This window comes from Battus philenor, unplaced genomic scaffold (genome assembly GCF_028537555.1).
Source record: "Battus philenor isolate CCGP_79_NKW_IND1 unplaced genomic scaffold, ilBatPhil1.0.hap1 SCAF_2, whole genome shotgun sequence".
Lineage (NCBI taxonomy): Eukaryota > Metazoa > Arthropoda > Insecta > Lepidoptera > Papilionidae > Battus > Battus philenor.
This window is the reverse complement of record NW_027181682.1, coordinates 2,497,377-2,514,247: the sequence shown is the minus strand read 5'-3', so window position 1 is coordinate 2,514,247 and position 16,871 is coordinate 2,497,377. Positions and strand designations below refer to the sequence as shown.

At 33.2% G+C, this 16,871-nt stretch overlaps 1 protein-coding gene across 1 annotated transcript in view; it reads right to left on the bottom strand.

The window, feature by feature from the left end:
• The window catches only part of Dyrk2 (Dual-specificity tyrosine phosphorylation-regulated kinase 2), a 43,023-nt gene extending 26,406 nt beyond the window's left edge, over positions 1 to 16,617 (bottom strand). The window contains exons 1-2 of the mRNA XM_068765579.1: positions 16,522 to 16,617; positions 14,194 to 14,329 (exon numbers count right to left, since the gene is read on the bottom strand). Coding sequence (XP_068621680.1) covers positions 14,194 to 14,329; positions 16,522 to 16,617 — 232 coding nt within the window. The remainder of the gene's footprint in view (positions 1 to 14,193; positions 14,330 to 16,521) is intronic.
• Positions 16,618 to 16,871: the final 254 nt, after the last annotated feature.

The following is a 16,871-nucleotide window of genomic DNA, read 5'->3' as shown; positions in this document are numbered from 1 at the left end:
CATAAATTAACTAGATTTAACACTCTCTGTTGTACACACATGGACAAACGTCAGGAAATTATCACTAGTAATTCCGTAAATGAATGTTTTCACTCCGCCAAACACAGAGCTAATGGCGACGCATAGCGGAAGCAGCAAGTGCACCAAAACCGACCAGAGCATGACTACGACTACTCCAACAAGATTTCACAAATGAGAAGAAGAATTGTATACGCTGGAAAATATTAGAAGGACCGCAAAGGAATTTCGTTTCTATAGATATTATACATAAAACTAATCGATTCTTATCATTTCGGGGATCGGAAAGTAATGTCGCTTTTATAATTAAAATTCACACGACTACATTTTTAACAAGTTTTTATTTCCAATCAACAATATATTCACCTTCGTTATCAACAATCTTTCGCCATCTTGTATACAAATTTAGAATATCGGAGAGATAAAAATCAATCGGTTTTTCTGTAATATGTATATATATATATACATATATATATATATATATACATATACATATATATTTAAATATATGTATATAGGTCACATATACGTAAATTTCATTCAGTATGTACAAAATAATCGTACTGAAATATGTTACATTAAATCATTTCTCTATACCAATGCGAAAGGCTAATTTCTAATTTCTTTCTAGTAGTACGAAATCTGCAGGAACAATAATTAATTATAATATTCAGTTATTCTAATTTTGAAAACAATTGGTTTTTGGTTAGGGTATAATAATACATTTATTGACAGCTAATATATATATACATTCACTCCTGTATAGCTCTTATAAATATAACCAACCATATATATACGTATAAGTAGCCTCTGAAGACATGTATTTAAAAAAATAGGTCCTCAGTAATAACACGATGGATATACTGACTAGAGAGTCAGATATATTAAAATATTTAATATGATTTCATTAACACTGTACAAAGGTATTGACGTGAAAAGCGAAGCTCATTGAAGTCGGGGCCAATTAGTTTTACCGCACTCCGCGAACGGCCTTCAGTGCCACTATGCGGTATCTTAGTGCAGCAGAAAATAGAGTTCCGCGCGTAACGCGAGTCGCGTACTGAACCCGTAATACATGCTTTTATTATATATAAAATAAACATCTGTAAATTCGATAAGATATAACCTAGTATAATTATGGTCAGGGCTATTCAAACTAATATTGTCAAATACGTTTAATTTTCTAATAGATTCAGGCGTTACTTTGTGAAAGTCCATCCTAAGTAAGAAAAGGACTAATATATAGCTACTTTCGCTATGTAGCAGTAGTCGTGCAATAAAGTGCACCGTACCTCCGGAGCATCAGGGATAGGACAATGGTAGCCAAGATTGTTTGAGATGCTATATTTTACAGATCCTAACACAACAATAGTAACCATATCACTGATGGCTTTCGAATTCGAACGCTCTAAAATGATTTAACAAAAAAGTATTGCAGCCGTACTGGCCAGCAATAGCGATGTGTGCGTTTCAGGTAAATCAAATTTCGAATTTGGGTGATTCTATTTTTAAAAATAACTTTGAAGCGGCTCTTGTTTGTAGAGCTATTTCTCATGAATCTATATTTGAGCCAAAGTAATCTTCATTTGAAGTTATTCTCGTAAATAGGCTCCCAGAAAGACGCATCTTGATACAATTAATGTGTATTGATTTTTTTTTGAAATTTACTATATTCAAATTGCGCGTTATCTTATGTTTAGTCTACGCATTTATCTCTGCAAACTAATCTGTTACATTTATGCAAAACCAGAAATGAGTAAAAACAAAATGCAAACAATACAAAAAAAAAAGAATATAAAGTAACTACTAAGTTTTAATGTGTATATGGTTCTGTTTGCTGTAAAAACTAACTGTAAAAACTATCTATTTTAGATTATAATAAATCATGGAGTCGGAATTTATTTCACTTTTAAGCAAAACACCGTAAATAACCGTAACTTTAACAAAACTTTTTAATTTAATAACATTGCAATCTTTACAATATATTTATATTAATAATAAGCAACAATAAATCAATATGTACAATAATAGATTTAAAAAAAACATTCGTGTCTGCTATAAATATATAGCAATTATTTATTATTGTGTATTGTTAATATAAACGGACAGGCGATGTGAAAGTACAAAAGTATATTTAAGGACCCAATAATACCTTTAAAAATACTTTTCTTTATTTATGTTCAAGTACTCGAAAAATAACGAATTTTGTTACGTTCTTTTAAAATTTTTTATCATTTCTCGGGGCTAAGAATACAAATAAAGTGCTTAAATAGATGATTAAATACTTATTAGTATTTTATTCTAATAACAATGTATAAAAGATGTGTCTTATTTGTTTTGTCTTTTAAAACATTGAAAACATATACTAAAAGATATCATTTGACAGCGATCGAATTTTTTTATTTATTTAAAGTATTTAATGGACTCAATACATAACCTTTGACCATAGGCAAGCCGCAAAACGTACTCATTGCTTTTGAACTGTTAAAATTCGGGAAGAGCGGACTTATGAATATTAAATAATATATATTTATTATCTGTGCACATATAAGTACAGACAGAAAAAGGCGTCATTTGCAAAAGGTTTAATAGGTAATTGAAATGAATTGATAAAACATAATAATTATAATTTTCCGACTACCTATCATAGTAAATTATAATTTTTTTTCGAATATTTTGATTATTCCATTTTGACTCTGTACTATTTAGTCTGCTGTATATAAACTATTAATAAGTTTTTTGCTCTCCTAGTTAGCAGGATGGTAGTAAAAAAAAATATGTACACGTATTTAATCCTTCTTTAACATAAACACAATGACAACGACTGTATTATTGATTGAGTCCATTCTGACATATTTACAAATCTATGTTTAAATTTAGAATTCGCATATTACGTATCAAATAATTGACATCATAATAACGGCATTCGATTTTAAGGTAAACATTTCTTTTGATTTGCAAATATTATTAAGATGTCATGAGAAACTTTATATTGTCCAATCATTGGCCAGTCGTAGCGCAATAAAAAAATAAAACGTATTTCAAAGTGATGTCTATCTTTTGAAAGCAATAACTAATAAAATCAAAATCAAAATGTTCTTTATTTGAACAGGCTGTTACAAACACTTTCGAATCATCAATCAACATAAAATGTCAGTATTGTTGACCCTACAGGAAGCTACCACCGGCTCGGAAGGCACTCAACAGTTGCTCTTTACAAATATAGTTTAATAAAGACTGCGCGACAATAATTAGCTTTCCGAGTAAGCATAGACAACATTTAAGTCTGTTTTTTTAATAAATTTTAAATGGACTTTAAGCCGACAAATAAATCATTATTATAGAAATTGAATAATACGAGTAAATAAACTGAGAGAGAAAGGAGAAAGAAAAGATGATTTATTGTTACAATTTTTACAAGTAAATTATCTATCATAGAACACATTATATAATAAACAAGATATTATGTGTGTATATATATCTATATATAATATAAATGAAAATTTGAAATTTTCACCACTGGACGTAAAGTTCAAGTTAAAAATATATATATAATTCTCTGATCAAAAAGTAATGTGAATTTGTCACTAAAACTCCCGGTAAAGCAGATAATTTTTTTGTCAAAGTTGGTAGTTCTGTCTATAATTATTTGAAACATAATAATTTATGATACAATAAAACATATATTCAATCTTTGTAATAGACTACTGTCAGGTTCGAAATGTTTATTATATTGAGAAATGGCAAGTAACTATTTTAAAACGAATTTTACATTTTTTTCCTATAGTAAATCATCAATTTTATCATATATCATATCATATTACTAACATAAAGCATTTTTATCTCCTATATAATGCAGCTCTTATTAACCTAACCTTAACAAAGGCTTTGGATTCTTTCACGGAGATATATAAAATTACTTACAACGTCAAATAATATTTTCGAAGTAAAACATTTTCCTACTTATATAATACATCTTTCAATTTAAGAGGAAAAGATCGAGGGAAATTTATAACGCGTACGCTATCTCGTTCCATCTTGGACAAAGAACTAAATTCAAGTTTTTTATCGTTCGAAGCAATCAGGAAAAACGTTGCTCCTCGCAAAAAGTCCGAAGTTTTATCGTAATCTACGTCAACTTATAAAAAAAATTTCGATCCACATTTCAACTGTCATCGATAATATCTAAAACGAATATATGTAATTATTATTATTATTATCTGTGGAGAGTTTTATCGTCCATTTTTATTGTCATTTGCCAAGCTAAAGCAGCTTAAGGAACCATACATCCTTTACTCGAGATTCTTCTAAGAAATAGAATTAGGAATGAACAGATAGCTAATTCGAAAGTAAACGACAACGGGACAGATTCGTCGAGTACCTACGCATATGCAACTATACCCCAGCGGTGGACTAAACCTTGGTGCACGCAATAATGAGCTGTACCGTATTCACAAAAGAAAAATATGAGTGCGAGGTGGAGTTGAAGCAACGGATGAAAACTGAAACCGTCGCCTTCCTAGTGGCAGACAAAGAACGCCACGTCAAATCCAAAATAAACAAAAATAAAGTTTAAATTAAAAAAATTTGAGGTTATGCATATTAAGAGAAATAAAAACGTTGATTAGAAGGCCATCAAAGCGCTTTTTTGATCTATCTTACACCGTATACGTTTGTGCTTTTAAGTAAGAAAAGAACCAATATTTAGCCACTTCCGCACATGTAGTGGTAGTCGTGCAACAAAATGCGCCGCCCGCCAGCCCGCTGACAAATGCGCATGCGGGTAACAATGCGAACTACACAACTGCCACCGTCAAATCACTCAACATGTGTTTCAACCCTCCACGGGGCATCTTCAGGAGTTATGTTACACCGATTAGTGCCAAACACAGAATGACTCGGAAGTGGCTAAATATTGGCCCTTTTCTTACTTAGGATAGACTTCCGCAAGGTAACGCCTGATTCCATTAAATGTTTGTGCTTTTACCGCGATAAAACAATATACATAACAAGAGTCCTTATTGAATTCTGATTTCAAATCAATCATGTTATAAATCGGAAATAAAAATTGAATTGAAAGAAAGTAAATAAACGTCTGTTTGCTCTGCAAAGGCTCGGACGGCGTGGTACTTCCCCGCGTACCCTCGTGACCTGCCCTCGACCCGCGGTCCACCTCCGTTGAGTCCTTACTCTCCGCTACGCGCGTCCCGTAAATTGAACGCTTCGTAAACGTACCTCATTTTAACACATTTTTAAACGGTTTTATTTAGTTCGACCCGTACGGAATTTATTTGTTTATTAATTTGGGTCAAAATTAGAAATTGAAATTTAAGCACTTTCTCGTTGTCAAATTGATCTGAAATTTGGTACACGCATTTAATTTAGATGACAATACAATATAATAAAATCAATAACATTATAAATCCAAGATGGCCGCCGATACAAAATGACGGATTACATATTTTTCCTTAACCTCCTCAATATAGGTATCAAATGAAAGGGCTACACTAGTAAAACATGATGATTATGTCAAAAATTAAAATTCAAGATGGACGCCGTTCTAATATGGCGGACTAGGTACATATTTTTCCACAACCACCATAATATGGGTATCAAAAAACCGTTTAACTTAAAAGTTTTTTAAATGTATTTATTTAAACTCATTATCTGTTACGAGTCCATTCATAATTCACTTATATTCAACCGGAATTGACATAAGACAAGTCAAAATAAATACTTTAATCTGTGATAAATGTAGTGTGAAAATGTGAAAATAAAAATTAAATTTTAAATGAATGTAAATGTAAGAAAGAGGCACCAAAAAATTAAAACAAAACAAAACAGAAAAAAATTTAAACCTGTATTATTGAAGAAAGTGAGGTGATGAATGAAATGATTAAGAAAAATTAAAGATTTGTGAAGAATAATAGTTGAATGAACAAATGACATTACATTACATGACCAATATTTAGCCATTTCCGCACATGCAGCGGTAGTCGTGCAACAAAGTGCACCGCCCGCCAGCCACTTTATACAGTTTTATTGGAAATAGATGTAAAAGCTTCAAAATGATCTTTCTGTCTAAATGAGCTATGCATTACCCGTTTAAAACTACACCTATAACATGTCATACTATATACAACAAATCGATTAAAATATAATCTGTGAAGTAATCGATTTTAAGTAAGAAGCTCGGTAATGAATTATCGATATTGGAGCGAAAGTGTCACTGGGCGCGCTAATGAAAATTCATTTCCGACGGCGGGTACGACGAACATTGCGAAACAGCTGAAGCGTTCGCGCGTAAATTCGACGAAATGTTACTCGCATCTCGGGGAATAACCGAACGAATTGATAATCCCTCGATGTTCTCATGAGAATAGGTTTCATAAACATTTTCTTTGAATTTCACTTTATTATTTTGTAATAAATGTTATATAATGTTACATACGTTACAGAGTGATTGAAAATAGTTAGTTTAAGTTTTATAAGGGTAAATAAAAATGATAAAAAAATTATAGAAAAAAATTTTTACATAATTCTTAGTGATCACTTTATACAGGTTGATTGGAAATAGCTTTAGAGTTTACAACAAATAAGTTATTTATTTAAAGCTTTTGCACCTATAACTAGTCATTTTGTACACATTTATGCGTAAGTTCAGATAATTATGACACGCTATGGTATGATTTGACAAATATTGACTCGAGAAATAAAATTACAATGTACTAGAGATGTACTGTATGTACTTGATAATAGTGATTACGCTAATGCTAGCTATAATATTACTGAAGAACAACTCAACAAGCTTTATAGCCTCCAGAATTGTTGTATTAAGTTCATATTTGGTCTGTGCGAATATGACTATTTTCCTGAATTTCATAATAAGCTCAAATGGTTGTCGATTCGACTTTGCCAGATTGCCCGCATCCTTTAACCTTCTCTTTTATCTTATTTAACCCGCTTACTTACTCTTACTCTTATTCTAGATTTATTTTCTTACGTGGCTCACATGATAAGTTGCATAGATCATCGGAGAACTTGAAATTGACTATGCCTGCTCATTATACTATGTTTAAAGATAATTTTTTAATGTTGTAACGTTGTCTGTTGACTGTCAAGTTTTGGAATAAGCTAGGTTCTGGTGAACCAATTAGATAAATTACTGTGGGCATTAAAAATGGTCAAAGAGCACTTCCTTTGCCTTTAAAGTAGGTTATTGTTATAGCATCTCTTATTTATTCGTATTTATGTAGTACCTTTCTCATGTAAATATATATGTATATATAAATACACACACACACACACATTTATATATATATATATATATATATATATATATAAAGGTTGTCTGGTAGAGATTTCCTCGAGCGATAAGACCGCCTCTTGTACCATATGAATTGTTTCTTTTTTTCCTTCTATTTATTGTCTATGGTGTACAAAAAAGTGTTAATATATAAATAAAAATAAAACAATGTTCCGGATTATCCCACATTTTTAAGCATTCATGAACAGCGTGGTCGAAGCCTTAGAGGGCAGTGCGATGCAAAACGCACTCTCTGGGTCAAGGACGGGCCGTGCGTGTCCAAGGGAAAAGCAATAAATAACGATTTATTTTAAACCCTGTTTTAACTGGATTACAAGAATAGAAATGTGTGGAATGGAAAACAATGAAGCCATTGTCATATCATATTATTGTGTCCTTGGCCAAGCGGATAAGCCTTACGAAGGCAATAGGGACTGGGAATGAGGAAGTGGTCGCTCGAAACGGAATTTTACAAACTGGACATTGTTAGGGCATCGTTAAAAACAAACAAGACACCAATGATATAGTACATGGTTCAAGTGATTTAAATTTTTTTTAACGTAAATATAGCAACAAAGGCAAAGACGCTAATGTCTGTGAAATAATAGTCTTAATAAAAAAAAAACAAGCAAATTAGCAAGTTAAAGTTACAGTTGATAAAACGGGAGGAAAAAAAGTGGGAGACCTATCTAACGGTAGCCAAACACAGAGATGGCACTAATCAGTGTAACATAACTCCTGAAGATGCCCCGTGGAGGGGTGAAACAAGTGTTGAGTGATTTGGCGGTGGCAGTTGTGTGATTCGCATTTTTTGCCGCATACGCATTTATAGCGGGCTGGCGGGCGTTGCACTTCGTTGCACGACTACCACTGCATGTGCGGAAGTGGCTAAATATTAGTCCTTTTCTTAATTAGGATGGACTTCCGCAAAATAACGCCTGATTCCATTAAATACTTATACCGAAGCTTTTTATGATAAATAAGCACTAAGTTTAGATACTTGATGTAAATGGAAAAGATCTGTTTGAAAAATCTTTAGGAGGCCTTATATCAAGAATATATACAGAGCATTGTACTTTATAATAACAAAATTTCTTACTACTGCATGTGCGGAAGTGGCTAAATATAGGCCATTTTTAACGGTAGTCAGTTGTACAAATGTCCGTCTCACTGCAACTTCTGACGATTAATTAGTCGAGCTGTGTAAGTTGTTTTCAAAAAAGTCCAGGGTTCGTAGCGACTCGTTCGTAGCGTTCGTAGCTCACAGCCCTTACGGGTCACGGAACAGCCTACACGGGTCACGGTCCAGTATGCAAAACACGAAACAACCAGTCATACTATTGTGCATGAAGTGTAATTTTATTCATGACCAACAAGCCGCGAAGCCTTCACACTGTAGTGCACGCCGAAACGAGATAAAACTAGATTTATTACAGTTTTAGATTTTTAATATTCCAGGCTGAATTTTTATGTAAATATTTCAACCGTAAACCATAGACGTATACTGGAATTTTCTTATGTTATCCTATAGAACATTCCCCTTGGAAACCACCATACCTAAAGGCCGCATAGCAGGTCAAGTATACCTAGTGCAGAGTTCCCCAAACTTTTTTGTGTCGTAGACCCCTTGCCATGTTTTTCCGTGTTGGGTAGACCTCCTACTTACCTGATATTGATTTCCTGTAAATTTCTAACTGTAGTGAAGTTTAGTGTTAAAAACCTAAAGTAAAAACACATTAGTTACACAGTTAATTTATACATTTATTCATTGAATTTAAATTAAAACTACTCAAAATAAAATTGTGTATCTGTTATGTAAAATATACGTAACATTAAATAAACATAAAATTAACTATAAATAAAATAACACGAGCAATAAGTCAATATTTTTAGTGAGAAGGATGAACCTGATGCTTTAATAATAAATTATCAACATTTGGTGTCAAATCAATCTGTTTTGATATTATAAGATAGTATGATGTAAGTAATTAGGTACTATCAGTGTATGTGTTGAGATCCACTATTGTGGACCCCCATTTTCATTTCATGGACCCCCAATTTTTTTTTCGCTGACGTAGACCCCTTGCAGGTTGTCATAGACCCCTAGGGGTCGATATAGACCACTCTGGGAATCACTGACCTAGTGAATAAAATAAATAGATATAATTTAAATACGAATTTGTATGCAGTAGAGAAATGGACGAGTAGATAACAGTATAATATCTCTATGTGCTGTAGAGTTTAGATCTTTCAAGAGCGAACATCAGTTCAATTCTGGAACTGGCTTTCAAAGCTGCACTGGTAGAATCTATTGACAATAAGGCATGTATGGGTCAGGGATGCTACAATTCGATTTGCTTTTAACTTGCGATTGTAGGTCACAAATTCGATTTCCGGGATACAGTCTTATATATAATTCACATTTCGTTCATTAATTATATAGGAATGCCATAGCTCACAAACGAGTTTCAAAGAGGCGATTAAGGTATATAGGGATATATCTTTAATATATCTATGGAGGGCCATAGATATATTTGCGGGGGGCCTACCTTACAGTGGATTTTTAAAGGCAAAATTTATTGGACAACAAAAAATATTTAATATATGTGATATATAAAACAAAGTCTTATTAATTACACCATTTATATAACTGTAAATAATAAATATTTTAATGATTTTATGGTAGGAAAATTTGTTTAAAACCTTTTAATCTTTTCATTGACAAATAACATAACTTATCACTGTGTACACAATTTCCATATGGATTTTTTGTTTGAATATTCGTTAATTTTTATGAATTGTCATATTAAAAATAGAAACAGAATTCAAAGGGTCAAGGGATTAGGTCTAATCAAATAGCTATTTTACCGAATAACTATCAAATACGTTTGCTACGGAAATTGGAACTTGCGAAGCAATAATTCTCAAGGGGGACAAATTAACATTGAAATTACTTCCGCGGACCCCGAGTACCAAAATTCAGTTTCGAATGCGGACTAGAAATATATACAAGCTATTGCTAATCTAGCTACATATATGTATAAAATAGTTTCGTGGTGCAAGGGTTAACTGATAAAGCAGTACTGTTGTTCAGTAGATTTTGTTTAGCAAAAATACAATGTACTCTAAGGTCAACCGATATAAAAAATACGGTATACCATAGAGTACATCGTATTTGCGACTCACAACCGCTTTGTTGTTTAGTGTCAATTTGGACATCATATGCGATATAAATAATACACAAATAAATTTAACCAGGGTTACGATGTATATAAAAATAAAGTAAATAAAGAAATACAAGGACAAGGCTCGTTATAACTTCATCAAGGCTCAATTTAAAACTCCATTATACAATACCCGGCGATAAATATTGCACATCGACTTTTAGAAAGAGACAATCGGCTAATTTCGGCTTCGTAGAGCGCTATCTCTGTCGCACGACTGACAAAACGTCACATAGGTAGTTTGGGACTGAAATTAACCGATTCTCTCTTTTAAAAAGTCGATGTGCAATATTTATGGCTGGGTTCTATAGCTGTGTATGTTTATACAATAAACTTGCTAATAATGTCGCAAAATTATACTATAAATTTAAAACGTACACCAAACAAAAAGTAATAAAAGATACGACTAAACAACAGTTTAGTAATAAACTTCTCGAACTATTGTCATGAGGATGTAAAATGAATGTGATTAAAACGATTAGACTGGGTTCATTGAGGAGTCTTTTCAAGTAAGGTCGCGTTCAGGATTCTCATTGTGTTATTTTATATTAAGAGATTTAATTATGGAAGCGTTCATTTGGATTAGTTTTTTTATTAAATCTTCTGTTATTTTTGTAATAACTTACTGTTTTGTGATTTACTTATTAAAATAAAATGCGCGTTAATATTTTAAGCATTTTAATTAGAATGAATAATCAATATGACAGCCATTACAATTACAAAATGAAAAGAAAAGATACCAAAGAGCGTACATCACTTACAAAAGTGATCACTGTAAATGGGTTAAAGATAACTGGTTAGAGGAGTAAAAGGTTTAAAAAGATAATTGTACGTCATTAAAAACTTTAAAGCTTTATAAATCGATTACCAAACAACCTGTATAATGTGATCATTTAGAAATACGATACATTAGTTTATTTATATTATCGGAGTGCTAGTTTCCAATAACTACTGGCAGTACAAAGTCTGCAGGGACATAGTATATATATATATATATATATACATATATATATACATATATATATACATATATGTATACATATATACATATATATATGTTGAGTAGTGGTAGCCCAGATTTGCTACCATAAGTTACGAGTTCAATTCCCAGGATGCAATTATAAATAGTTCACACTTCATGCATTACTTATGCAACAATTGCTTATAAACAAGTTTCCAGGGGATGGTCAGCAGCGTGTTACTCGTATCATAATACCATATATGCACATATGTATAGCAATTCCAATTTTGAAAACTCTTTTTATGTATTATCATTACCTTATTTAATATTTCTGATAGATAATTTTTTTGAATAGAGTGTGCCATACATTACTTTACAATATATTAGCTGTATATTCACCCCTTTAAATCTATTACATATATAACCAAACACCCTGTAAATTCATCTTAATTTGAAAATAATGTAGGTAAGTAAATTAATGCATATTATTATAATAAATCTAAATTAATTATATGTGATGCGTATAAATTTAATTATAAAGTAATTTATCACACAGGACAGAAACCTCCTTTGCTAGTTAAACATGAAACTGGCAACTTTAACGGCAACTCGCGAGTTCGCTTATTGCTTCCGAAGCGAACTGCTTCCGTCGTAAAGTTCGAAACTTCCGATGGTTAAGGTTTTTAATCCAATTTCGTGTTGAACGTTTTATAGAAATTTTTATATGGGTCACATTCGTTAATTCGTTCATTTATTAAATGAAAAAATTAAACTCATTACTATTTAGTCATTCGGTGAATGAACAGCTCTACCAGTTTTTTTATTACTACTTTGTTGGGGTCTCTCGTTCTACCATATCCATCATGGGTGGACAGGATCTCCTTTTTATATTATTAAAAAATTTCAAATTCTTTTTTTTTATTTTACTTCACTTTTATGCATATTCTCATATTACCTGTCTTTTTTCCATGCTTATTATTTTGGTATTAAATATTTGTATTGTTTCACTGGGTACCCCATCAGGACTACGAGACAGCAAGCACAGTGTTCCCCACAAGCTGGACCGACGAAGTTATTAATATCGCCTATAGAGGCTAAAAGCAGGCCGCTTCAAACAGGTACTATAAGACATCTATGGGATGATCGGAAAGTATAATGATGTATGCTAGGAAGATACTCCATGGAATAAATGGGTATACGAAAAGATATCTCTATTTGGACTCTCGCGACGCGTGTAGCAATCGGGCTGAATGGATCCTATGAAAACTGAACTCTACCTCGATCGATCAATTGTTAAAAAAAAAACATTTTATAAGATCTTGTTCTGACGTAACTGTGACGTCATAGATAATAAACACGCCAGTGTTATAATTATTTTGAAGACAATATAGCGCGTGCCACGTCCCTTCGGGGATTTACTTGAATCAGATAACCTATTATTAACATGCGTAGTGACGTCACGCATCGATAGACTCAGATCACAGCATCGAATAAACATTCAATTATTTAAAATGCTCCACACATCTGCCACAGTACTGGCATTATATTTAAAAACAAAGCCAAAATATATGGAGGTTGAATCATTGACATAAACCTCATTAATTTTAAAAAAAATATGTACTTGACATTCAAATTGCGAATCTGTCACCAACCAGCACGTATAGAAAAAAATAATATATATATATTTTAATTATAAGATTATATTTCGGGAATACAACTCGCGATCTATGATCGTAGATCTTAATCCTGGACTATTGGTGCTCGACTTTATCAACTATAAGAAAAAGATTTTATAAAAAAAAACTTGTAATTTATTTTTCCCCTATAGATTAATATGGCCTTTGGATTAAATTTATTTGAAATAAGTCTTCAGGAGGTTTCTTAAGAATTTAATCGACGAACATTCAGTAGTAAATTTTAAAATTCGAATCTTTTTTTTTTAATTAACATCTTTCAAAAGCGTTTTTCAGCGGATTAACAAACTAATTACCAAGATATTAATTTCAATGCTAAGAGCTATAATAAATACGAAAATAATTTTGTACAAAGGGTATAATTACTTCAGAACTTAATTTTCTTAGTTAATTATTTAAAACATCTTGTTTGTAAAATCAATACTAAAATGCCTCATTTGATTGTAACAGACTATAATATTTTCGTTATTACAATTTCACCATAAAAAAAATTGTGGTTAATTTTACTTCACAAATTATTAAAATAATTCTTGTGTGGAAAACAATATTATGTAAAAAATACTTATAATCAGAAAAATAAAATACATAATTTGAAATTTCTAATATCACCCCACTTCATAAATAAGTCAATGACACTAGGTAAGTATGTAGGATATAGGCTATATAATAATATAGATATAACATATCTCAATTTCTCACCATAATTACAAATACATATAAAAGGATTTATTAAAAAAAACTCTTGTACGAGTACAAACCGTGAAAAAAAGCTTTTATTTATTTTAAATATTTCAGCAGGAAGTTGATGATTAAATCACCAGACAAGCATCATCACCCAGTGGCGGAAACATTGATTATCAGACATGTTCCCGCGACGGTCACTCGCTTTACCGTGAACAGCCAGCTATTTAAATTCAACAATTACGCATTACACTTATTTAAAAATAAAAATTCTCGAGTTCGTTACTGTGTTATTGACGGAAAGGTTACCTGACGGTGTGATAGGCAGCCGCGGTGTGGGCTGGGAGGCGTTGTGGTTGTCATCTCGTGGTGGGCTTGCTACCGCGCCCTCCGCGTTATTGTTCGGAGGCCCTGGACCCTCACCCGCAGCCGGTTCTATCTGCAACTGCCAAGGTACCATATAATTAAAACCTTTAAATAAACTGTACGAAACTCAAAACCTAACTTAGACCAAATAAACAATCCTAAACATTTAGTGAGTTTAATATTCATAGACGCAAATATTTTTATTTTTACTAGTACATTATAGTAAACATGTGTAAAGTTATATCATTTTTTAATGTCCTGATGAATATCCTCTTTTCTTTAATAGTAATTTTGCAATTTCGGAAGATATTTTACTAGCCGAGACTGCTTTTAAAATTGACTAGGCCTCAAAGAAGATCATTTCGGGCCATGAGTTTGACACCCCTGGTTTAGACTAACAGATATGGTCTAATTTAGGGATTTAGTACAATCCTTCATGGGTCTGAGTGTACGCATATATAATAAAGTTCTAAAAGAAAGGCATCATAGACCTTCATTTTTTTAGTTTTAAACCTAAAATTAAAATCATATTTTTAAGGTAAATCTTTTATAGCAGGGGTGGCGAAACTGCGGCTAGCTGAACGTTTATTTTTGGCTCCGATTGGTTTTCGAATTATTTCAATATTTAAATTCTATTCTAACTATTTTGAAGGCCAAAAAAGTGCGCTTTTACCATCTTTTTAAAAGCTGATAGCGATTTAGCGCAAACTATTTTTATATATTAAATTTCAATTTTAAATTTCTCATTGAACTCTCGGTTTATTTTTGAAAACGGTTGCCAACAATATATATATATCGATATATACAAACAAACCTTTAAGTTTTTATTACATGTATGTATAAATATTTTTACTAGAATTGAAAGTAACAGGCTTTAACACGTTCACTGCGGCTTGAGGTCGATTCAGCCTCATGGTAGACTTTGCACTGGTGCGGCGCGTAAAACTCGTGTTTTCTCTCTAGTGCGGCGGCTGTTTACACTCAACCGTAGGTATGACAAAGACAAATATAGCTTTCTTTATGTCTGCGAAGCATTGACTCAATATTGTAAAAAAATATTGATGAACATGAGGCAGAAAAGGCCTCAACCGCACTACTAGGAAGTTCAGCTTGAGGCTGATTCGACCTCAGCCGCACCAGCTGAAAGTTCTTCAAAATTGGGCCCGCAGTGAACGTGTTAAAACGGAGGAAGCAATGCGCCAATCACCCTGCACTGCGCGAACTGTCTGTCGCGCCCGGGCGGCGTTGGGCATTAATTGCTCGACACTCGAGCTTTTGATTGCGAAGTTTTTACATCGACGTCACGAAAGGTTCAACGTGAAAATGACGCAGCGATTGTCTATGGTAGCGTTTGTGTATTTGAAAACTATTTTAGATATACATTTCTCTGAACCTGACATGTAACATATCCGATTGCAAATAGTAGATATACAGCATATAATTTCAGTAACGTATGCCTTTTTGAAGTTGTAGACGCCTGTATATACTGTGCCGTTATGGGGAAAATAATTTCCATATAATTAAAGGGGTTGTGGTTGTTGGCAACAAAAAGGCACAAGAAGAAAAATATATATATATTTAATTAATTAAGGGTAGTGGGCAGAAGGCCTGGTCTAATTTTGCATCGCAGCTCGGTACTCTCCTGATGGTGGTGGTAGCCAGCCGCACGATCTCCCAGGACTGGTCAGGCGGCAGTAAGTCGATAGCAGGGAGCGCCGGTAGTTCACAGGATGTGTCGGTTCCGGTGCAAGGTTATATGAATTCAACCTCAAATAGTAGGTAATTTTAAGCGTAAAACTCGCACCCCTTTGGGGTCCGAGGCGATGTAAAGGTTGTAGCGTGAATTAAATAATGCCCAGAGAAAGAAAAGGACCAAGACGTGAATTTATAACGTAAATTCTTATTGGCTTGAACTCTGCGCGTGAGACGACACGTAGCTGGTGAACGCAACCGACACAAAGAGTGTGCGTCGGTGCGTGAGACAACACCTAGCTAGTGAACGCGACCGAGGCCAGGATCCTTCTGCCGAGCACTGGTGTAAACTGCTCTGGCTGATGCGCGGGCGCATTGGAATTTGTTATCAAAACAAAGATCCGCTAAACCAATAGCACTTTTCCACGACCCCACGCCACTTGAGATGTACCGTTCCCCGCTAAGGGTTGAACAATTTTTTGCCTTATTGCGATTTATGAGATGTTTCCCGTGTTTATATTTTTTTTGTTAAAATTTTAACTAAGATTTATGGGACGTTAACTTGCAACGTTACAATACCTGGGATAAATCGTCTAGATTTGTAATTCCTTCGAGAGAGACCACTCGCCGAATCCAAGTCGGATGGGCAGCGTTCAGGAAGCTCTTAAACCTCATCTGGTCCAAAATAACGGTATTTTTTATTTGAAGACGAAGCTCTTTGACTAATGTGTGTTGCCAGTGATGACATATGGATCCGAGATGTGGTCACTTACGACGGGTCTTATAAGAAGGCTTGAGTCACCCAGAGAGCAATGGAGAGAGCTATGCTCGAAGTTACGCTGCTAGATCAGAAAAGACACTAGAAGAAGATGCATGGGAATAAAGACGACATTTCCCAAACCTATTTTTAACAAGGGATTGATTTCTTG